At 44.7% G+C, this 23,019-nt stretch overlaps 2 protein-coding genes across 2 annotated transcripts; one reads left to right on the forward strand and one right to left on the reverse strand.

Annotated features, from left to right (window-relative positions):
• Nucleotides 1–2,695: 2,695 nt before the first annotated feature.
• LOC104298933 (cytochrome P450 20A1) lies at nucleotides 2,696–16,516 on the reverse strand. The gene is made up of 13 exons (XM_054173760.1): nucleotides 16,383–16,516; nucleotides 15,620–15,669; nucleotides 15,369–15,535; nucleotides 12,669–12,814; nucleotides 11,852–12,019; nucleotides 11,122–11,200; nucleotides 9,407–9,522; nucleotides 8,941–8,995; nucleotides 7,858–7,978; nucleotides 7,018–7,129; nucleotides 5,723–5,787; nucleotides 3,958–4,047; nucleotides 2,696–3,802 (listed from the first exon to the last, which is right to left on the reverse strand). Exons 1-13 carry the CDS (start codon nucleotides 16,452–16,454, stop codon nucleotides 3,652–3,654), a joined length of 1,392 nt encoding a protein of 463 aa, XP_054029735.1. The 5' UTR covers nucleotides 16,455–16,516; the 3' UTR covers nucleotides 2,696–3,651.
• An 8-nt stretch (nucleotides 16,517–16,524) lies between these two features.
• On the forward strand, nucleotides 16,525–22,799 carry LOC104298932 (alpha-aspartyl dipeptidase). The gene is made up of 8 exons (XM_009899064.2): nucleotides 16,525–16,692; nucleotides 16,779–16,867; nucleotides 18,050–18,124; nucleotides 18,685–18,764; nucleotides 19,599–19,772; nucleotides 21,240–21,299; nucleotides 21,881–21,963; nucleotides 22,502–22,799. The coding sequence occupies exons 1-8, from the start codon at nucleotides 16,592–16,594 to the stop codon at nucleotides 22,578–22,580; spliced, it is 741 nt and encodes a 246-aa protein (XP_009897366.2). The 5' UTR covers nucleotides 16,525–16,591; the 3' UTR covers nucleotides 22,581–22,799.
• The last annotated feature ends 220 nt before the right edge of the window (nucleotides 22,800–23,019 follow it).

Consider the following 23,019-nt stretch of genomic DNA (forward strand, 5'->3'; position numbering starts at 1 on the left):
GAGCCAGTTTGTGGTTGTGAATTAAGGGGCAGACCAGCATGGGTGTTACTGTTGTAGATGTGTGTTAACAGGCTACCAGATCAGGACAAGGAAGTGGATGGGGCCTTCAACATACAGCTGATAGTAGCCTCACAATTACAGGTCCTGGTTCTCATGGGTGACTTCAACTACCCGGAAGGCTGGGTAGAACTACTGGAAGGCCTGCTCACACTGCCACCCACAGTCCAGGAGGTTCCTCCAGTGCATGGATGATAACTTCTTGATGCAAATGGTGGACAAGCCAACTAGGAGAGGAGTGCCGCTGGATCTCATACTTGCTAACAAGGAGGGTCTGGTTGAAGCAGTGAAGGTTGAGGCCAGCCTTGGCTGCAGCAACCATGAGATGGTGGAGCTCAGGATCTTGTGTGGTAGGAACAGAATACCAAAACAGGATCATAATCCTGGACTTCAGCAGGGTCAGCTTTGGTCTTTTCAAGCAATTGCTAGGGGAAATCCCATGGGACAGGGAACTAGAAGGTAAAGGAGCCAAAGATAGATGGTTAACATTTAAGGACCACTTCTTCCAAGCTCAGGATCAGAGTATCCCAATGGGTAGGCAATCAAGAAAGAGAGCCAGGAAACTGGCATGGTTAAACAGGGAACTGTTGGGCAAACTCAAGTGGAAGAAGAGTCTACAGACCATGGAAGGAGGGGCTGGCCACTTGGGAGGAAGGCCACTGTTGTCAGAGGATGCAGGGAGGCAACTGGGAATGCTAATGCCTCCTTGGAATTAAATCTTGCAAGAAATGTCAAGGATAACAGGGCTTCTTTAAATACACTGCAGACAAAATTAACACTAGAGGCAATGTAGGCCCACTGCTGAATGAGGTGGGTGTGCTGGTGACAGAGGATACAAAGAAGGCAGAGCTACTGAATGCCTTCTTTGTCTCTGTCTATACTGCTGGAGACTGCCCAGACCCCTGAGGCCCCAGAGCAAGTCAGGATAAAGGAGTTTGACTTGGTTGATGAGGACTGAGTTAGGGAGTAATTAAGCAATCCAGACATCCATAAATCCTTATGGGATGCACCAGCATTTGCTGAGAGATATGGCAGAATTCATTGCTAACCCAATCTCCATCATCTTTGACAAGTCATGGTGAACAGGAGAGGTGTCTGAGGACAGGAGGAATGCAAACATCTCTCCTGTCTTCAAAAAGGGCAAGAAGGAGGACCCAGGTAACTATAGACCAGTCAGCCTCACCTCCATACCTGGAAGGTCACTGGGAGCAGTTAACATGGTTTTATCAAGGGGAAGTCAGGGTTAACCAACCAGGCTGCCCTTTATGAGGACTAGATGATCTTTCAAGGTCCCTTCCAACTGCTAACTTTCTGTGATTCTGTAACTTGGTAAGGGCTGTTGCAAGACATTTGGCCTCTTCAGCTCCAGCAAGGCAGAGAAATGCTGTAACAGAAGTACAGACAATTATACTTGGGAAGCTTTGCTGGTGTCTGAAAGGTTTACTCCTACAACATGACTACAAGAAAGCAGATCTTCACCACTCAGTTCTATGACAGTCAGCTACTCTTTGTCAAGTTCCTAGCAGTCACAAGTGTGTGCCACAAGTATGTGTACCATTTTCTCCCAAGAAGGTAATAACCACTATTTTGCCTCCTCTGCACACCAGGGATGCTTTAAAGTAAAATCCTTCTCTGGTTTAGGAAACATTTGCAACCTTCAAGAAAAACAGGCCTTTTTAGCATAAGCAGTGAAGCAAAGCCTAACATGAATTGCCATCTGGGGACAGGACCAACCTTTGATTAAATGGAGGTCAAATTAGCAAGAGCTTTCCTGCAGTTCATTACAAAAATGCATGCAAGAGAGGCAGCAAGCTGAACTGCACAACCCTTTTTCTGCCTGGCAGACAAAAAACAGTAGAAGAGCATCTCTGTCTCACCTCTTCCCCAGCATAACTGCACTAGGGGGAGATTAGAATCTCTACAGCTCCATCAAAAGCAAGGCTGATCCAAGAGCAGAATTTTCCTTGTCTGGTGCCCACAAAGGCTGGTATCAGATGTTAACCCCACAATAAATGACAGGACTGCATTAAGGCTGCCACTTGGCAGCAATACCAGAGCCAACCCATTTTTATAAAAGCAACGTATTTCCTGACCTGGAAGGTGCCAGTAGGAGGAACAATGTCTGCAGAAGTGAGAGTCACAGGTATGTGTGCCCTGTCTGCAGAGGCAATAGAAAGTAGCTTTAATGGGTGCCACACACTCTGCCCTGTAGTGCTTTGGTAGCCATGCACAAAAGCAGCTTAGGCATACACAGCTGCAGGCTGAGCAACACCTCACCTACCACCACACAGCTTCACAGCATGGTTAGAGGGCTAGGAACTGGAACTAACAGATTCATAGAATTGTTTTGGTTGGAAAAGACAGAAGTCATGTTTATGAGGAAAAGACTTGAAAAGATCAGGTGAAGGGTGAAACTATGAGAGGGAGAAAAAAAAAATGTGGAAGAAATACAACCTGAAAAGAAAGTCATATGGCAATTACTCCAATGAGACGATAGGGTAAGAGGCTCCTACCCTACAAGCCACTCAGCAGGGCTCTGAAAAAATCTTTCAGGAGCTGGCCTATGATGGCCAAAAGGGAAAGAAAGAAACAGGGAAAGGCATGCAAACATGTGGCATGCAATGTTGCTTCAGCTAGCACCTATTTTAGAGGAGGAAAATGATTCTTTGAAAGGTTTTTAAGTACAACATTAATGCAGAGCCCTATAAAATCAGCACTCTCTCTTCCCAGTATTTGCATGACCAGTCTCATGCTGACCCAGTGCTGAATAAATTGCAAGCATGTGTCAATTTCTGATGCTGATTAGATTAGACACTGCCCTCAAAACTGTCAGGACAGAGAATCTCTATCTCAGGGCTTTGTTCAGTGGTTTTATTTCATTATATTATTACTGATGCTTCTGTTTTCTCAGGGGCCGAACCAAATTTATTCTTCCCAGTTTTCTAGCATTTTAGTCATTCTTTCTCTTGCAATCCCAAAGCACAGCAAGATTGCACAGCAAGAGAATCGGTGGTGCAATTCCTGCCCCACTTTCTTTCTCTCTCACACACACTCTCACACATACTTCTCACGAGATAGCTCTCTCTCTTCTTGACAGTTATAGCTATAGCTGAAAGGAAGGAAAGACACTGAATAAAAATACCTATATAGAGAGAAAGGCTTTGTCCTTGTGTCTCCAAGGTCTTATGTAGCTGGAACCCATGAAGAAGCAATTCACTGGATAAGACAGGCACTCTTCTCCAGACCTCGCTGCTCTTGGAAAGGGGCTGGATTAACAAGGGGTCTAGCCTTTGATTAGCAGACACCAAATAGCTCATACATATAGCACTGCAAGATTTTGTTCCTCCCTTTGCAACGGTTTGACCAGAGATCCAAAAGCAAATGTAAAAAGGCAGACAGAGTAAATCTACTTTAATATGACTACTAGTTGAGTTAGAAAAGTACTCAAGGGAGGTATGTGGTTAAGAACATGGAAGGTAACAAAATATGAATGTAAAAATCCTTGACTGAAATAGTGTGGTGCCAGCAATTCCCCCTAAGAGTCTTGCTCATAACTTCACTGCTGGCACTTTCAGCCCCTTGTTTTCCTTGCTCTTAGCTTCTCTTAGACACCGTTATCCAGGCTTCCTCCTTTGGTGAGGTTACCAGCTCATATTTGGTCTCCATGACTTGCCCTTTCACTGGGTGGAGATACAGTTTCCTTACCAGGACACTCAGCAGAACTGTAGCCACCATATAGGCAAACCTGAGGGAAGAGGCAGGAGAAAAGAATGAAACCCTTGCTCTGATGTAGATTTTACTAAAGACGACTGCCAGCTTGGACTGTCTTAGCAGTTGCAAGAAGAAACGGAAAGTCTCTCCTGTCTGTGACAGAGACACAAAGACTTTTCCTATACTTACCTCAACTCTGGGCACTCTTGGCTTCCTGAAAAACCCAACAGGGAGAGGTTTTTCATGGCCAGTTGATCATTAAATCTCTCTGGGTCAAACCTATGAAAGGAAAAAAAATGTGTGGAGGCTTTCTGTGCAGGCACATACACAAGCAAGAAATTGCCAACAAAACAGTCTCACTAACTTGGTCTTTCTAAATCTTGCTGGCAGCTCCAGCAAGGCAACTCCATCTGTGATCCCAGCCAGTCAGCTGTGTCCTATCTTGGTCAAAATCCTGATAAACTGAGTTAGTGTGACACAGGGCTGAAACTAAGATGCATTACCTCTCAGCAATAAGTATTCAGCTTGAGCACGCATCTGAGCTGATGCTGCTACCTGCCCTCTATTCTCCTCCAGGACACACACAGTCTATTTGTCTCTCTCTCTCCCCGCCTGTGTCCTTTCCTCTCAAAGGAGTATTTGCCTTTTCTCCTTGCCTTCACCCTTTTCTTCAAACAGCTCATGTGTGTGTCTGTATCTACTGGGGAGAGAAGCTGGTGACTCGTTCAAGTGAGAAAAGCAGCTTTCAGCATCAGGATGGCATGAGTTTAAACAAGATACCCATTATCAACTAACCACAGGGAAGCTAGTAAGATATTCCATTTAAATATATAACCACAACCAGGAAATCTGATGGATGGGTCTTTGATTTTCTGCTAAACCTTTCTGCACATACTTCAAGCCTTTGGTTCCCTGCTTAAACATTTAAGGTCTACCAAGGTGAAAGGACATGTGGGTGCTAACTCTTTCTAAAGCCATTATCAAACTTACATTCCCCATGAACTGTAGTGGTAAATTAGAGATGTTGTAATAGCAAAAAAAATGCAGCTGCCTAGGAAAAACCAGGAGGGTGAACAGCCACACATGTTTTTGTACAGTAGGTATGTGAAAAGATCACAAAAAACTGATCTCCTGTCTCTGCCACAGTAATACACATCTGCCTCAGGCTAAACATCAACCACCTCCTCCTCGAAATAAATACACTTTGGTCATAGCAATCCTCACTGTCCCTCCTATGAGGCTTCAGCATATTCTTTCTAACCATCCTGTGTTCCCTATCCTAGTGGGCAATCCCTGCCAAGATGCACTTGCAGGAGAGGACAAATGCTGTTCTAAAGGCTCTACTCCTTCTCCCAAATCTTAGCTGTTTGTCCTTTCTGTCTAGAATAACTGAGCCACATTTCCTTCCCAGCCCAAGTGAAGTCAGATACATGTTAATATTTGCCACCTGGAGGCCAGAGAAAGCTACAGCAATTTTTTCTTTATCATCTGAAATTGTGGCCTGGGTGCAGTTTTGTTTTCACAGCTAGAGGTAACGAAGTAGCGTTTCCCTCCCCGCTGAAAAAAACGAAACTTCAGACTGACATTTTCTCCCTTGCGTCACTGTTTCATGATGAGAAGCAGTGACTCCAAAGCCATTCAAATCACTGTTTCTCTCAAAGAAAACCTGAAAAAGAATGTGTGTGCAAAAAAGGTGTTTGTGAAACTCTAACAAATAGACTCAAGCACACGCAGACTGGAGCATGGGAGGATCATGACTTGAATTGCTCCAAAGTCCTATCCATGGAGACAAACAAACCAAGACCTTCATAAACTGATTTTCTTACAGACTCCCTTTCACCTCCGAAATCTGCTTAAGGCAGGCCCTGCAGCCAAACAGGCTGTGCTGCAACATATACGGACATTTTTTAAAAGGAAAGGAATTAGATGCAATAAAATTCTTGATTCTACATACTTGTATGGTGATGGCCATGATGAACTATCCTGCAGCATCACACCAAGAGCATACAGCACAAGTGTCTGCAAAGAAAATTAGGATGTCAGAGCAGAAACAAATGCAGAAACAGAGAGACCTCTGGACAGCCCTGCTGGGTGACAATTATTCTGTAGACTAGTTGCATTTATTAGCTACTTCTAAAAGCTGCTATGCTATATTCATCTACAAATTTCCACAATCCATGTCCATGTGTTAGGATTTTAACTTCTAAGGCCCATGTTGCAACTGGTGCTGGTTAGAGAGGGTCTGATCCCATTCCTCTATTCTTGCTGGCATGTATGTATGGTCTATTTTATTTTCTGCAATGGAAGGTACCATGGTGTGTGGAAAATATGGGTCATATGATCAAGCCCAAAATCATGCTCTTTCACACACAACTGATTCCATAAGCCCCTTCAAAAGATTATTCATTCCTGGTGGACCTAGAACTGGTAGCAAATCTGTTCAGCAAGAGAACAGTGTGGCCAGCAGGAGCAGGGAGGTCATTGTGCCCCTGTACACTGCACTGGTCAGGCCGCACCTCAAGTACTGTGTCCAGTTCTGGGCCCCTCAGTTTAGGAAGGATGTTGACTTGCTGGAACGAGTCCAGAGAAGAGCAACAAAGTTGGTGAGGGGTTTGGAACACAAGCCCTATGAGGAGAGGCTGAGGGAGCTGGGGTTGCTTAGCCTGGAGAACAGGAGACTCAGGGGTGACCTTATAACTCTCTACAACTACCTGAAGAGAGGTTGTAGACAGGCAGATGTTGGTCTCTTCTCCCAGGCAGCCAGTACCAGAACAAGAGGACACAGTCTCAGGCTGCTCCAGGGGAGGTTCAGGCTGGATGTTAGAAAAAAGTTCTATACAGAAAGAGTGATTGCACATTGGAATGGGCTGCCTGGGGAGGTGGTGGAGTCGCCATCAATGGAGGTTTTTAGGAGAAGACTTGACAGGGTGCTTGGTGCCGTGGGTTAGTTGCTTGGGCGGTGTTGGATTGGTTGATGGGTTGGACGCCATGATCTTGAAGGTCTCTTCCAACCTGGTTTATTCTATGTATTCTATTCTATGTAACGTGAATTCCCAGAGCCTCTCCCACAGAAGAACCGCTGGGTGAACTTTGAGCCAAACTGTACTTTCAGATGATAGAGCAGCTGCTCAAGTTCAACAGCATCAGAAGAAATGCTCTTCCTGCCTCACCCCTGTACAAGAAGAACAGGAACCAGAAAATTCCCTTTCAGAAAAGGAGAGTGGCCTGGTGCTCCCAGTACTGCCCTACCTCTTTAGGGATAGTATGTTGGTCCACTCTGCCCTCCAGCTCCTGAAGTTGTGCAGCAATAGGAGTAAGCTTTGCTGTTCGCACTGTCTCACACAGGACTTGCCGACAGTATCTGCAACCGTTAAGACTTGGTAAGTTTAATTGTCCCAGTTTGTCCTCATCCTTGTGGCAGCAAGGAAAGCTGAGTCAACAGCTGCATTTAGGGTCAGTCTGCTCCTAAACCTGTCTCAAGCCTCACTAAGGCACTTCAATTTTTTTCTGGCAAGGAGTCCCAGCATCATTCACAGAAGCATTAGACTGAATTATCAACTTTTAGTGAAGATTACTGAAATCCCTCTTTCCCACACTTTTTTTTTCATATTTTAAACAATACTAACTGCTAAAAATCATGAACACACCAGCCCTTTGCCTGGACCTCTTACCCATACAAGAAGGGGCAAAAAACCCACATACTCAACACTCCTTTACTGAAACTCCAACACTAGTCCACATACAAAATACAATCAGTTGAACTGACAGAAGCATGAAAAATAAAGGCACACTGATAAGCAGTCATCCTAGTTCTGTGACCCTTTGAAAAGACTATAACATACTTTCTCTCTAAATATACCCTAAAGGGTTTCATATAGACACCCTGAAGATAGCAGCATGGTCCCTATGCCCAGAGCCCTACAATAGATTCTCTCTGTGCTGAAAGTCATCTTGTGCATTGACCACTTCCAGGAAAGAAAAAAAGGAAGTGAGTAGCTTTTGGATGCTTTCTCCTGGTCAAGTATAGGCTGGCTATCAGGCTCTAGCACATGAAGGCCCTGCCCCCACCGTGAGAACCTCATAACCCACCTGAGCTGCTCAATTTTCTCATGTGTAATTGGCCCCTTCCCCAGAACACGGTCCATCTCCTGGTAGAGATTCTGCTGAACATCTTCTGAGGTTGTCAGAAAGTAGACCACCCAGGTGCACACTGAGGAAGAAATTAAGACAAGACTGAAAATTCAGTCCTTTACAAACTGCATTGTTTTCTTACTTCCTATACTTGCAACATTACTTTTGACCCAGAAAACGGGGACCTCTGTTCACAGCAGGCTGTACTGCTTCTGTATTCAATGCTAGGAGTAGAAGCTGAACTCCTGTGTAACAAGAGACCCTGCAAGATAAAATTCTCTTTTCAATGCTACAAGGAGCTTAGGGAGCTGCGCAAGAGACTGAGCCACTCAGCCTCACAGCTCTGGGGAAGGGATCACACAGCTTAGCAAACTCTGGGGAACCACAATTATTAGACCAACCAGCCAGATGAAAGTCTGGTTTGTCCAAAGTATCATAGGGGGCTTCCTCAGTATATCAAAACTGTGTGCTCCCGGTGGAAACATCTGGGTCCTCTGACATGGAAAAATACAACAGTAGAGCTTTCTCCAGCAGGTTGGCCAGCACTTGTCTCCTCTACATCTATTTTGTAAGTTAGTCAGGAGATATCTTCCATAGCAGGGAGAAAAAGAAACCTTGCATAAGAAATGAGAATGTAAAATGCAGTTTCCCTAAAGGTACAAGGAAATGTACTACTCCTAACTGTCTATTTGTAAGAACTACCTGGAATCCTTGATGAATCAAGGGCCTTGAAATAACAGTCTCCCTGGAGTACATAGAGAGGATATTCTCTGATGAGAAGTATCATCTTTTTGTGCTTTGTCATCAAATTTGGCATCAATGGTGGGAAGAAATTCTAAGGTTCACGAAAAGACTGGGAAGGTTGTCAAACACAGCTTAGTTTCAGATCACCAGCTGTGAGGCTGTGTTGAGAGTTGATGTGAAAATTAGCTCAGGAGGGAAAGAATCATGAATATATTTTTTATTAGCCTCAGATACCATCACACAGAGTTTCAGACAGCTGAGTGTAAAGATGGAAAGTTGCATACAATCTGTACTTACAGTTAGCAGTGATTATGCATCCTGCCAAGGAGAAAATCATTGTATCTTCCAGAATCTAGGAAATAAGATTTACTTTAGAGAATGAAGTCTGTAAGACTGTAAAGATAAAAAAAGAAGTAGCACATTCTCCACTGAAGCCTATGAAATCCCTTTAGTGCAGAGGGCAGGAAATACATACAGAAGATAAGGATTGAACTCTCTGTAGAACTTCCACTGAAATGGCACGTGAGACATGCTCAATACTAACATACTTCTGGTTCACAAAAATAGCATTGAAGAAGTGGCAAGGAAAGCTACCAAAGTCAAACACAACTGAACATTGTAGGTGTAGGAAAAATCCCAGGGAACTCTACTTTAGTAAGGAATCTGACCCAAGATGCAAAAATGTAATGAAAGGCTACAATGTAATGAGCTGCCCTTCCAGCAAAACTCCATTACTGTGTAATGCCATAACAGCTGCACAGACCTGCTGGTCACTCAGGCTCCCCTGCAGCAAGGTGTCTATAAAGACATGCTTGTTGAATGACCTGCCTCGGCGCTCCTTGGTAACTTTCCTTAAGGTGGATTCCATCTCCATCAGAGCTTTGGAAGCAAAAAGAAATGTTTACTTTAACACCTGGTCATCCTGAGTGCTGTGGAGAAGCAAATCCATCTCCCCAGGCAGATTTTCAGACCAGCTGTCCCTGCTGGGCTCACTGACAGAAGCAGCTCCTGGTAGATGTTACTGTCAATTTGCAAGGCAGTATCTCCAATTTAGTTGAAAATGTAGGAAGCGAGTAAGACGGTCTGCCTCCAGAATGCCACCCTTACAGGTGTAACTGAGATGCACTCAATGAGCTGAAATCACATTAGGGGAACTGAAGTAACAAGTAGTGCTGACCCATCAGATAATGTGTTTCATCAGCCTCCCCATGAAAAACATGTGACCCAGGCAACACTAGTTGCATGGTCTGTAGAATTACAATTACTGAAGTGTTACAGGGCCTCCAGTTACTGATGGTACCCCCTCTTGTGAGGGATTCTACAAGCATGGTGCAAGAGGATGGCTCTGTGCTAAAGATCTGCATAAACAGGGAGTGAAGGGAGGAGAAAACATGGGAGGGTTTTGGCTCAAAGAGTCCACACCCCTGAAGACATTTGGGTGCCTAAATTCTGGTGGTTGTTGTGGAAACTGAGGAAAGTTATGAACCTTGATGCCATTGGCTGTGTGATTTAAATTACCTGCTCAAGACTATCCAAGAAACATGAAACAGAAGTTGGATTTGAAACTCATTAAACTCAAATTTACCAAGGCCCAGTTCAGCTTCCTCATCTTAGAGCTATCCTTCCTTCCTCCTCTTTGCAGAGAAAGGCCAGAAACACAGAAATACCAAGCCATACTAACATCCTACCACAACTCAGGCATAGACTTCAACAAGTGCCCATGGCAGAAGCCCGTTTTAATGGGGCAGTTGTCCTCAGGCTCTGAAACCCACAGATCCAGGAAGATAAATGAGTAAAACCGAGTCTGGAGAATTTACAAGCAAATCCTTAGTTCTGGATACAAGCTACTTTTGTTTAACATTCGGTACTGAAAGGGTTTAACTATTAACACAAAAAAGACAGGATGATCAAAAAATATCTCACTATGACATATGAGAAATAAAAGCACTGCCCCAGCAGACCTGAAAATCATGTTACCTTGTAACAGCACATCAGAAGCTATCATGTGGCAAGTATCCATCAAAGCAGCACCTCTGTGCTGGTGTCTTCTAGCCCATGAGCAACTGTCTGGCAGCACATTCACCAAATGGCGCATCATAAGAATGACCATGCAGCCAAACCAAGCAGCTCCATCTGTCTCCACCTAGCACAGTTGTCTGACTCCAAGAAGGGTCAAAAGTCAATGCTAGGGCACAGAAGGGGAGCAAGCACACTGATGGTTTTAGGATCCTCTCTCAAAGCCAGACCTGGAACTAGAGTTCTAGGCCTACGAACATTTTGTGCAACGGCAGGCTTGTCACTCAACTCCAAAACAATGATCTTATGTGAGAGTAAAGATACATCTGGTATCTTATGGCACAATGACAAACTCTGCAGAAAAGCCAAGACAGATGGGTAAATGAAGTGCTTCCATATAATAGCTAACTCAATGTATTAATCCAATATGAAAGGAATACCGTGATTTTAGGAGGAACCTACCATCTTCATAGAGCTTCTTCCTAGTCATGTTTTTGTCAAGGGACCCATCCAAGAAACCTTTCCCAATCTCTGACCAGATCTGAAAGAAGGACAGAGAGAACACCACCATCACTGCTGGGATTCTTCCAGTCTTCCTTATTCAGGAAAATGGAAACATCAAATAAAACTTAGATTTCCTGTGAATATGGAACGGGTCTCCTCTTTAGGACATCATGTCCCATTCCACCTATGATAGCTGAAATTCAGTTGAAATGAAGCAACTGTAATTACAACTGCAGGGGACAAAGCATGGGAATCTTCAATGGAAAACTGAACTGTTTCTTTCCCATTCTATCACCCACAGATTTGGACGAAACTTGGCACCTCCTTAGATTTTTCTTTCTCCACAAAGTCACAGAGCCTTTAGAAGAACTTTGGAAAGGAGAAGGTTCCACCGGCATTCCCAGTACAGTTTAACTGACTTAGGAACTGAATGCCTCTCAACTGCCATTGGATCATGGTTCCACATCCCCACATAGCCTTTAAGAAACACCTCAGAATAATGACTCCAGGATCAGCAGTAGGATCCTTCTGGTAGTTTCAGCCTGGGACAACCGAGGCAGAGCCCTCAAGCTCTTACACTTAATGGTAGCTATGTTAAAATTTCAGCAGCAGCTTGTGCTAAACTACACAGAAACAAGCTTTTGGCATAGAAAAAATTATAGATTTCGTGACTCCTCATGACACTTACCGCATCATGGTGCCTGCGGAACCGGATGACTTCCCGGTCATCCTCAAAGCTGCTGCCCATAGCTGTCTGTGTGACAGACTTCATGGCAAAGCCCAGCATGTGTTGGCAGAGTGGCACATGTTGTGCCTCAGGTAGAGAGAGCCATTTGGCTAGCAACTCTTCTGACAGCTTGAAAGGGAAGGAACCATTAGTTGGCACTAATATCAGCAGCCTATTTACCATACATACTCTGAAGACATTCCCACCCAGTTCCTCAGGCAGACCACACTTCCACAGCTATGAAATAAAGCTACCCAGAGTTTACTTCCGTTGTTAAACAATAACATTTTAACCTCAAATGTTCTGCCTCTTCCCAAGGATTTCCCCCAGTAGATTTTCCCCTGTCCTCCTCTCTTGTTCCCTCTTGTCACAAAAGAAACCTTTAATACTAGTAGCTCCAGACTGGGAAAACAGACCATATTCTGGCTGAGTCAACAGAACAGTTTTCCACCTGCTTGTGGTTCCAACAGCCGATTCCTTGCTCCTCCCTCCAGTCCTGGGAAATAAAACTACAATCCAGATGCTCCAGTATCTTTAACTGCATCTGGTATCTTGGCATAAAAGGTCACCAAGCTCAGCCCTTCCCCCTAACCCACTGTAGCTAAGAGAAACCAAATATTCACACCAAGCTTGAACGGACAGAAGCTGTTTGGTGTCTCAGGTGCTTATAGTTCCAAAACCAATTTGAAGGCAGCTCCTTAATCCCAGTGATTGTTCTCACTAAACTTTCCCCTGTGAGCCACAAGGATTGCTCTGCTATACACAGGCAGTTACACACCTTCTGGATGAGAGCAATGTTACTTTGCAAGGACATGGTCACACCATTTTCATACAGCTTTCTCCTTATGTGGCCATCTCCTGCATCCCCATTCAGGCTGGACTGGTACCTCAAGAGGGACTTCAGCATTGTCTCAAAGGGATCCACTGAAAGCCAATAAAGGAAATGCCATTTGAAAGTCAGGCAATCACACTACACAAGGAAGATGAAAGCTGCCACCTCTTCAGCAGGGTGCCACTACTTCTAGGCAATGAGCAAGGCATAGCTCCTTTACCCTAGGAAGAGCCTCTTTGGGGTGTCAAGCCTCTCTTGCTTAGAGTGAACTGGGACCTCATAGGATCTCTTCTCTGTGGCAGAGTACTGTCCTAGCACAGGACAGGCACATCTACTTAATAGGTTTGCTAAAGCATATTGGGTGTCTGCAAAACTGTGCAATAAAGTATGGCATATGCTTTGCTTTTCTAGAGTAAACTTTGCTGTGGGCCTTACAGAACTGACAGAATCTTTAAGGTACTCTTTGGAAGCAGTAATCAGAGAGTTTTCCAAAGGGGTATTTTCACTGTTTGTCACAGTATGTTACTTCTCCAAGATGGAGTGTGAAACCTCTAAGACATTAGAAAACTTCAAGGCTGGGCTAGACACATATGTCTCTATCAACTGTGGATATATCTAGGATTCCCAGCAGAGATCAGGGCCTCATTATGCTACTAGACAAACATACAAGACAATTCCCACCTGTGGACAAGTTACTTGGACAACTTACTACCTGATGAAACAAAAGCAGCTACTGAGGCCGGAGGCACAAATATAGCAAACCTTTCTAAATGCTTTTCTCTCACATTAATTCCCCTTCCAATATTTTTAAGCTCTGCATCTCAATCTCTTTCCTACTTTGAACGATGAGGAGTATGTGTCTTTTGGCACAGCAGACGACAGCTGTGGCTCTCCATGCGGAGCCAGTCGTTATGTGACTAGCTGCTGCTGACAGTTCCTGGCTGCTGCTATTCATGCCATGATTCCTTGCTGACCAGCCCTGGCAGAGCTAGGCACAGTACTGGGGTTGCCAGAAGGACGCATGGCTGGTGGTAAAGTCCACACAGCAAGCCAGGGAAGCAGAGGCATTGGGAGAGGCCAATGGATGCTCAGCATCAACACCAGCAGAAACTGAGAAGTTTTCCTGGTGCACATGAAAAGAAAACCACTGGATCTGCCATGGTCTTCACTTCTTCCTTGCCTTTAGCATATCAAAATTGTGACTGCTCTTGCCACTTACAAGGAAATCTTCTTCCCAAGACTTTCAGAGTGCTTTCCTGGACACCAGTGCTTCCCTGTGTTGACATGAGATCCCAGCATGACACCACTGGGCAAGCTGCTAACGTAAATGAGAGTATCTCACCTCCCCAACCCAGCATCCAGCCTCACAATACAATCCAGCCTCGCTCCCTCTTTCACTTCTTGTATCCCATTATCTCCATATTAACTAACTGATCACCCAAGTGACAGAAAGACTATTTTATTATTTTATTTGTCTAAAGTGTAATTATCATAGAAGCACAGCAGGCATTTCCTATTTATTCGAATCCTTAAAAAAATATGCTTAACCCTTCACACAGAGGACACCAGACTATTCTGTAGATGCCTCAGTCACTTCATTTCCTAGTGAAGTCTAGGCACTGCATTTGTTTTTCTCCAGTATTTGAGTACTCCCAAATTCAGTACATTTCTGAGAACCTGCCTGCTCAGATGCCTGTTACTGCTTCTGTAAGATTTGAGAAAGTGACTGTCTGCTCAATTTCCCCCAAACACCCTGGAATGCATTCAGAGCTTTCAGGGTGGAGTATCATTGCTATCCACTGTGTCTTGCTGATCTTCATTAACTCCTACTCCTTTCCCAGATTGTCACCATTTTATTTTCAGTCTGTCATGCAACTGTACAAGAAGCTTACCCATCATGGTGCTAAGCTATCCACCTATACCTAAAGACAGCCTACGGGATCAGGTGAGAGGTGTGCAACCAGCACCTCATTCAATCTTGTAAGATGAAAACTGATTAAAACCAAACATCACCTGAGTTAACTTACTGCCTGTGATCACCTTAGGAAGCAAAACACCCACCTAAGATGCTGACACCATAGATTAAAATACCATTCCAGGACTAAACAGTCGTCAGCTACCAGCACCGCTACCTGGAAGAACATTTAAGGTTTCCAGCACAAAATTCTACACAAGAAAAACAAAAGCTAACAAACTTCTTCAAATAATATCTTAAAACCCTCCAAACTGAACCATGCAAGGGAGGTACCACAAACTAGCACACCTGTTTTCAGACTTAATTTAGCAGAGTTTCCCCTCTTAAATTGTATTTCAAGTTACTTTTAAAATGTGTGCCAAGTGGCTACAGGATATTCACCTTGCTGTTTCAACTGACTAATAAGCATGATGCTTTCCATAAACATTTGCCTGCAGGGAGATGGTAAAACACAAGAATACTGATTTCTTGATGGCCACTGGAGAGCATCAACTCTTGGTCACTGATACTGAAATCCAACAAGCAGGACAAATGACACACCAAAAATACTGTGTCAGCTGCAAACTAAGTCTCATTTTCTTTCTACTTGGAATGCAACTCCACCTTCCTTTGACACAGGATGCCCAGCAAAGCCAGAAGGAACAAATAGCCTCAAAGCAAAGAACACTTACACAGCCGGTTGGGGTTAATATGTTGTTTCAGGAGATCAATGGAGCCAAGGCTGACAACAAGACGCCTTCCAAACCAGAAGGAGACCAGTGGGCCATATTTCTCATGAAGATTCACCAGGAACTCATGCAAACTGCTGCTGGCAATGATATCTGGCAGGTTGCCATCCCTAAGGGACACAAAGTTATCTGGTCATGAACAACATTCTCTGCCAATACTCAACTTGATCTACATGGACATGGAAATGACTCACTTTTCATCAGTTGGAGCCAGCCCGGGAATACCTGATGCTTGCCTTGATGCCTAGAGAGTGAAAGGAAATGCATCAAACTCCTTGAACTGAAGATGATCTTGAAGGTCTCTTCCAACCTGGTCTATTCTATTCTAATTTTATGAAAGCCCCACAACCTTCCAGCATAAACAATGAATTTTCCTTATCAACGCTGCTTAAAACCAACAAAAGCCAGACAAGCCACATCTTCAGGCCTCAAACCTCCTAAGGCTTATGAAGCCTATCAACTTTGTGGGCCTGGTCCCACTGTATAAACCAGGATTACTCGTCTGGTTAGATGAGATATCCCTGATTAACGATTTGAAGGGTGAGGTTGGCAATGTGGATCTTACACTCAGATTCTGCCCTAGAGATCTGTACACATGCAAACTCACAAGGTGAGCAGAGAAAGCCTTTCCAAGCGATTCAGCAGAGCACACAGCGCATGAGGCGGCTCGGAGCCTGCGGCTCGGAGCCTGCGGGCCGGGCTGACCCGCCGCCAGCGGCGCCGTCTCGCACAAGCAGTGCTCCCGCAGGCGCCAGCCACGTCCCGGCTGGACCTGAGCCTCCAGACGCTCTCAGAGAGCACTGCCAGAGAGGGTCCGAAACCCCCCTCAAGCCCAGGGGTCGTGGGAAGGGGCCGCCCGGGACGCGGTGGCGGCTCGACTGGGGCCACTCGCTCCCTGCCCGCCCGCAGCGGGCACCAGGCCGGGCCTGCGCCGCCCCCCGCCGCCGGCTGCATTACCGGGTAGAGGTAGAGGACGGCGCCCACCAAGATGAGCAAGAAAGTGACGGCAAAGATAGCGAAGTCCAACATGTCCGGGCCGAGGCAGCAAGAGAGGCGCGGCTGGGCCGCACCCGTCAGCCCGCCGGCGGGGCAGGAAGGGGCGGGCCGAGCCAGGCCAGCCCGGGCCAGGGCTGAGTGTGCCAGTCGTGGGCACGGCGCCGGGAGGTATGGGAGGCCCACGGCGCCTGCTGCTGGTCTCCAACTCCACCCTGCATGGCGGGGGGTACCTGGGCCACTGCCAGCAGCACATCCAGAGCTTCCTCGGGGAGTAAGTGTTGCGCGGGTGCTGCGGAGCGTACTCCAGGCCGCCCACCCCTCCACGGCTCTAAGCGCTCTCTCCCTCTCTTCTGCCAGGAAGGTGAAGCGGGTGCTGTTCGTTCCCTACGCGCTGCACGACCGCGATGCCTACGCCCGCACTGCGAGGGAGAAGTTTGAGAGCTTGGGTAAGGCCGGCCCGCCCCGGGCGCCGAGCTCCTCGGGCAGTTGCTACGGAAATGTCTCAGGGGCTGTCCATGCCGGACTGCACCCAGGCGGGCACAGGGACGAGGCGGGGGACGCCCGTGGGCGAGCATCTCTGCAACGGGCCCTTTTACTGAGGTCCGAACTGGGTAGTGCCGCAGGCAGCCTGGGGAGGGAGGGGTTTGGCTGGGAGTGGCAGCGAGTGCAGCACCGGGAGCTGTTTTCCAACTTCTGCCTAGCAGACATGCTTTACAGGCCTCCGGAAGAAGTCTTGCTTCACTACTTCTAACCACTTCAGGGAGGAAGTTTTTATTCCTGAATATTAAGTGGAATTCTTTTATCCTCCTTATACGGGGGAACATCTCTCCCTGTACATCTCAAACCTCCACTCAAACTATGCAGCTACTGCTGTTAAATGAAGACCACTACTATAATGCACTTCAACGAGCCAGATATTTCCATGATGAACAGCAGGTGAGCTTGGCTTCAGGCAAAGGTCTTTCCAGAGCAGCCTACAGCAACACCTCCACCTATCACTGTACAGGATAACTTAGGTTGTGTTATTCTAGTAATAATAAGTACTCAATTCCCTGGGCAGCATACTTTGCTCCTTGTCTTGCAGATGGCTGCTGTATCAGTTGTCCATGTTCATCAGGCTCTCATGGTAGTTTCTGGACTTTGTGAACCCCAGCAAGACAAATCTGTCAAAGCCAGACATGTTAACCATTACAAAAAAAACCCCAAAATGCTCAGATCAGATATTTATACTAGTGATGTTAGACCAGCAATGGTACATCCCCTTCAGACTCGCAGCCAAGCTGAAGGCTGACAGCTTTTTGCCATCTCTTGTTTTCTGTATGGCTAGTATGTTCAGCAGGACTTTGTGTCTCAGCCTTCACCTGCTGAGTGAAAGGATCTGCTCTTAGACACTGAGTATATATATCCTTCAAGGAAATATTTGCTTTAGTACAGCAGGGTGCAGAAGCCCTGCACTAATGTAGGATGTATACTCTGGTTTGTGTTGTAGTGTTCTCTGAGGTTTCCCTGGTTGTCTGGTGAGCCATTTGTCTTGGAGGGGGGCGAGGGAGTGTTAGGGCAGGGGGGACTGAACATACCACATTCTTCCTCCAAACTGAAGTGGCAAAGGGAAATATTTTTCATCTAAGGTTATGGACTGGACAGCATTCATGAATCTTGTGATCCAGTGGAAGCTGTAAGGAAGTCTGAGGCAATATTTATTGGTAAGTTTTACCTCTTGCATGCTGTTGAGGGTTTATATAGTGCACAGTTAGTCCTGCTTAGATGCGGCATTTTAGAGACAACAATTAAAAATTTGGGCCTAGAAATTATTGAAAACTAAACAAAACTATACTTTTAACTGAGTGCAGTAAGACTCTAAATGTAGTGGTGAGGCAGAGAGTTGGAGAGATTTATTAATGGAACTTCATCTCCAGTAAGTTTCATTTTATTAATTTCAACAGTACTTCAGTGTTAAAAGCTGTGTCATCACTTTATCGAGTCTAAGAAGATTCATGGCTACTATGTTTACACTGAGTGTAGTCCTAATACCACGGTTCTGGGTACTGGCAGTGTCTGCTCTCAGACGGCCAGCATCACTTGGGGCATGAGTCCATGGCCTGCCCAATGACCACTCTTCTGAAGTTTCTGGTTTTACTGCTGCTCAAAGCAGGATACTACCCTGAATATAACATAGAAATCATTGAGTCTGCTACATTTGTAAAGGCTTCAATTAAAGTTGGTGGTGAAAGCACGTTAAATAATTTGGAATCTCTTTCTGCAGGAGGTGGGAACACATTCCGACTCCTGAAAGCTCTCTACGACAACTGCCTGATACAGGAGATCAGGAAGAGAGTTCTTGAGGTAAGAACTTGGACCAAGTCAGAATGGCAGGGTTTTGGGATAAGCATTTGTTCAGACAAACCCAAGTTGATTCTATATCTTTGTTTCTAATATGCTGTTAAACTATCAAACAACTTCAAGCAGATGTATTCAAGCACAGTGTGTTTGGAAGGGCTAACCACCAAGAAGAAAGGTTAATACCTGTATATTAAGACAGCTGAGTTCACTGCCTATTCTGGGCAGAAAAGCCAGAAAATATTTGAGTCTCAGTGAAGTCTAAATAACTGGTTATATTAGCATCACTTTGTTCAAGAGGGATTACTTTCACAAATTGTGCAGCATTATCCATCTACTTGCATGTTTGTGTGGAATTCTTCCATGTACAGCACAGTATATAGTACTATGCATAGGATAGTAATACCTGAACGAGTTTGAAGCCAGCTGGTCATGGTACAGGTCAGCTAATGCTGTGACATTGCACTCAGCATTACGCTCTGCAGAAGCTAGTTAAAAGCTAGTGTAGGTATTTTCTGTAACTGCAATGTAGACAAGCCTTTCCCTGTAATAGTTAAGTCCAATATATGCATTGATGATGTGTGTCCTCTCTTGTGATGGGGTCACAGAGCTGTGAGCACAGGACACGCAACAGCTAGTTCTCTGATGGTCACAACATATATAAATTACTGTCCACCTCAAGACCTGAATTACTCTGTTTTCCACCTATAAATTAAGCAGTGAGATGACCTAGAAGGACTAAGTCTGATCTGATTGTTGAGTCCGAGATAGATAGAAGATGTTACAAAATACAGCTCCTAGTTATGATGCTGTGTACTGATGATGGCTTTTGTCTTTCAGGATGGGATTCCTTACATGGGGTCCAGTGCAGGAACTAATGTTGCAACCATCAGCATCAATACTACCAATGACATGCCAATTGTTTACCCACCTTCCCTGCAGGCCCTAGGTTTAGTTCCCTTTAATATTAACCCCCACTACCTGGACCCAGATGTTAAAAGCACTCACATGGGTGTAAGTAAAGCATGCCAGAGCCAACATAGTAACCAGAATGCAGAGTTGGAACAAGTGTCCATGTGGGAGGCCTTACAAAGCAATAGAATGTCTAACAGCTGCTCCCTAGAACAACTGCAAATGCCAGTGAGGATGAAACATTTCACTCCCTTCTAAATGTTTGGGGTTTTATTTGGGTTGTGGTGGTTTTTTTGGTTGTTGTTTTGGGGTTTTTTTGTTTGTTTTTTGAGTGGGAGGAGGAGTTGGCAACAGTATTACTAAGGTGGAACAAAGTGTTTTTCAGAAACAGAAATTTTGCAATGTCTGAAACACCATTGCTTCATACCTGGCATGGAATTGAGGAGAAGAGAGAGAAACTTGAAGTGTTAAGATGTAATGCACTGTGTTTCTCAGAAGTCCAGCCATAGTCTGTTTTGCCTGCTGCTTGAGAAGACCTACCTGAAAAGTAGATTAAGAGGCTCAAATATTGAAAGGTCTGAAGGAACCATCACAACAGGGAGATCTCAAAATTGCATGCAAACTTATGTAGGAAAATACCTTGGCACTAGTGTACAGAGAGTGCACCCTGTAATGTCCAGTACTGAGCATCTGGAAGGAAAACACTTTAATCATCATGCACAAAGACTGGCATCTCCACTGTATGGAGGAGCTGATTCTTGAATAGCTTGTCAGGAGATAATTTCTCAGGGAATAGTTCCTGTGGTGCATCTTTTAACAGACCAAATACTTCCCTCATAATCAAAATTTCTTCATGATTAGAGGAAGTATTGAGAACTAAGAGACAAGAGATGGGGAGATCAGGGTGTGCTTCTTGAATTCACATGAAGTTGTAGGTACTCATTTCACCAGCTTGTCCTTATAGCAGGTGGTCTTTTCCATATAGCTAACTTCTGCAGTTTCTCTGAGACCATAAGCTCTCTGCCACACCAAGCCCTTGCTGTGATCCTGTTTCCTTACCAAAAAATCCTTCTGGTTTGGTTTAACTACTGTTGCTCAGTTCAGCAGCAAACCCTCAGGAAAGAGCTGTTCACAGCAGAAAATTCTTCAGTAGAATACCTACTTGAGGACAAACAAGCAGCTATTTAATCAGTGGCAATCCATGGTTCACCACCCTCTCTTTGATGTAGGTGAGATCTTGGGCATTTGCTTCCACCACCTTCCTCAGTGCTCTTGTTCTGAGGGTGAGGACATAGAGTACTAAAAAAAAGAAAAAAGATGGATAAATTGAATGGAAGTAAGTTTTAAGGCTTTTCAGGGTTGGGATTTTGACTTCTTTTTGATCAATCTGTAGCAACTACTGCTACGGATAACAGGTAAAATGTGTATTAAAGTCAATCCTGCTATTCCACTCTGAGAGGAAGTTCCTCCTTTGTTTAATGCTATGAAATTGCTCAGTGCCATGCCACTTGGATAGATCCATGTCCCACCTTGCTGCCTGGGTTGCTAAATCTACACTTACTATTGCAGGAAACAAGAGAGGAAAGAATTCGTCAGTATCATGAAGAACCAAACACCCCTCCAGTTCTGGTGAGTGGCAGTTCCCAGGCATGAAGTTCATAGCTGCAGTGTGGTAAACATTTTAAATGCATTCTTGCTTTCAGTGTGGGTTCCCTTCCTGCCAAGCCTTACAGAACTGTGGCATGTAAGGCCAGTTATGTTCTTGCTGAGATCCTCAACCTTGGATTTTGCTCACTTGCAGAAAATGGGCATGAAAAAATGAAATGTGTATTAGCTGTTTGGAGTCCTGTTGCCAAAACCTACAACTTTAGGCAGCTCTGATCTTTATAGTCCCTGTCCACCATATTTTGGGAGAGTGGATGGTAAGGTGCCGCCTTTTAATGGTGGTGGCAGAATTATTTGTAGGAAAAAAATCTACTCCTTTTCTCCTTAATGGTTTCTCCTTTAAAAGTGAAAAATAAACAAGAAAGCCAGCTTCTGAAACAAGATAACTCATGTAATTTTGTCTTGGCTTCTTTGTCAGAAATAGGTAAACGAGAGAATCTTCTCTGCAGTCATGGCAAGCTGCTCTAAGACAGGCCTGCTTGTGACAAGCATTCCAGCCTTTCAGATAGCTTGAAAATAATGTTACATGTTTCCACCTACGTCAGGGCTTGCGAGAAGGTGCAATGCTGCTAGTGGAAGGAGACAAAGCCACTTTGCAAGGAGTGACAGGAGCACGTCTGTTTTTGAGGTAAACGCTTCATTTAAATTGGCATCTTCCTTCAGATAGAAAGGAGGAGAGATTTCTATTAGACTCCTGCCAGATGCTGCCTGTCCCCCACATCAGAAGTTATTTAATCCCCTGCTCCATTTCTCTTTGGGAAAAGTAAGTACTGCTTTATACTCCAAAGGAGCAGGCTGTACAACAGCACTACAAAGGATGTATAACTTAACCAGTAAGTGCTATGGCATTACATCCATTGATACTTAATGTTTTCAAACGATAGTTACTGTTCACAGAAAGAACCCCAGTAGTCAGCTCTGTTACTGAAGGCCCAGAGTGTGCCAGTTTGGCCCTAATAAGTTGAACTCTAGAACAAGGTAACTCATCTTTGGTCATATAAACATTACTTAGAAATCTAAGATATATGTCCTGTGATGCAGGCAAGGAAGGGAGTTAAAACTACATGTTATGGATAAGGATGCCTTGTTCTATCCCCAGTGACAAATGGAAGCACAGTAGTCCTAGCTCCTCTTAAAGCTTACAGCATGGTTTGTCTTGTTTACAGGGGTAAGAAACCAACTGAACATGAGCCTGGTACAGATTTCAGTTTCCTCCTGATTGACAGCAATCTTCAGAATCTGTAGCCTTGCATATTCTGCAGCAAAAGTCACTATACTGGAAGACAATGAGGAGGAGGGAAGAAGATGCTCTAGTCCCAGGGTGGGTGGAGAACCTTAGCTTTATACATAAAAATAAATATGCATTAGTGGGCTTTTTCCCCACCGTAATTCACATCTCAGACGTGACTTCTTCCCAGCAAAAAAGACCATTTTGACTGGAATACGTGAGTAATCGTAAGTGCTCCCAGTCTGAAAAGGACTGAACGTTTGTGCGTACACTTTGATTCCTTCCCCACGGCACAAAAGTTACTTTAACACAATTAAGACACTCACTGAGCTGTTGCTGCTGTCTAGCTTTACCTGCTAAATGAAAGAATTGTTAGTGTACTCCCACACTACTGAATTTCATTTTTTGTGCTATTAATAAAGGGAGAAGTTATGCATTCAGTTACTTTTATTTGCT

The sequence above is a fragment of the Dryobates pubescens genome, chromosome 2 (assembly GCF_014839835.1).
Source record: "Dryobates pubescens isolate bDryPub1 chromosome 2, bDryPub1.pri, whole genome shotgun sequence".
Lineage (NCBI taxonomy): Eukaryota > Metazoa > Chordata > Aves > Piciformes > Picidae > Dryobates > Dryobates pubescens.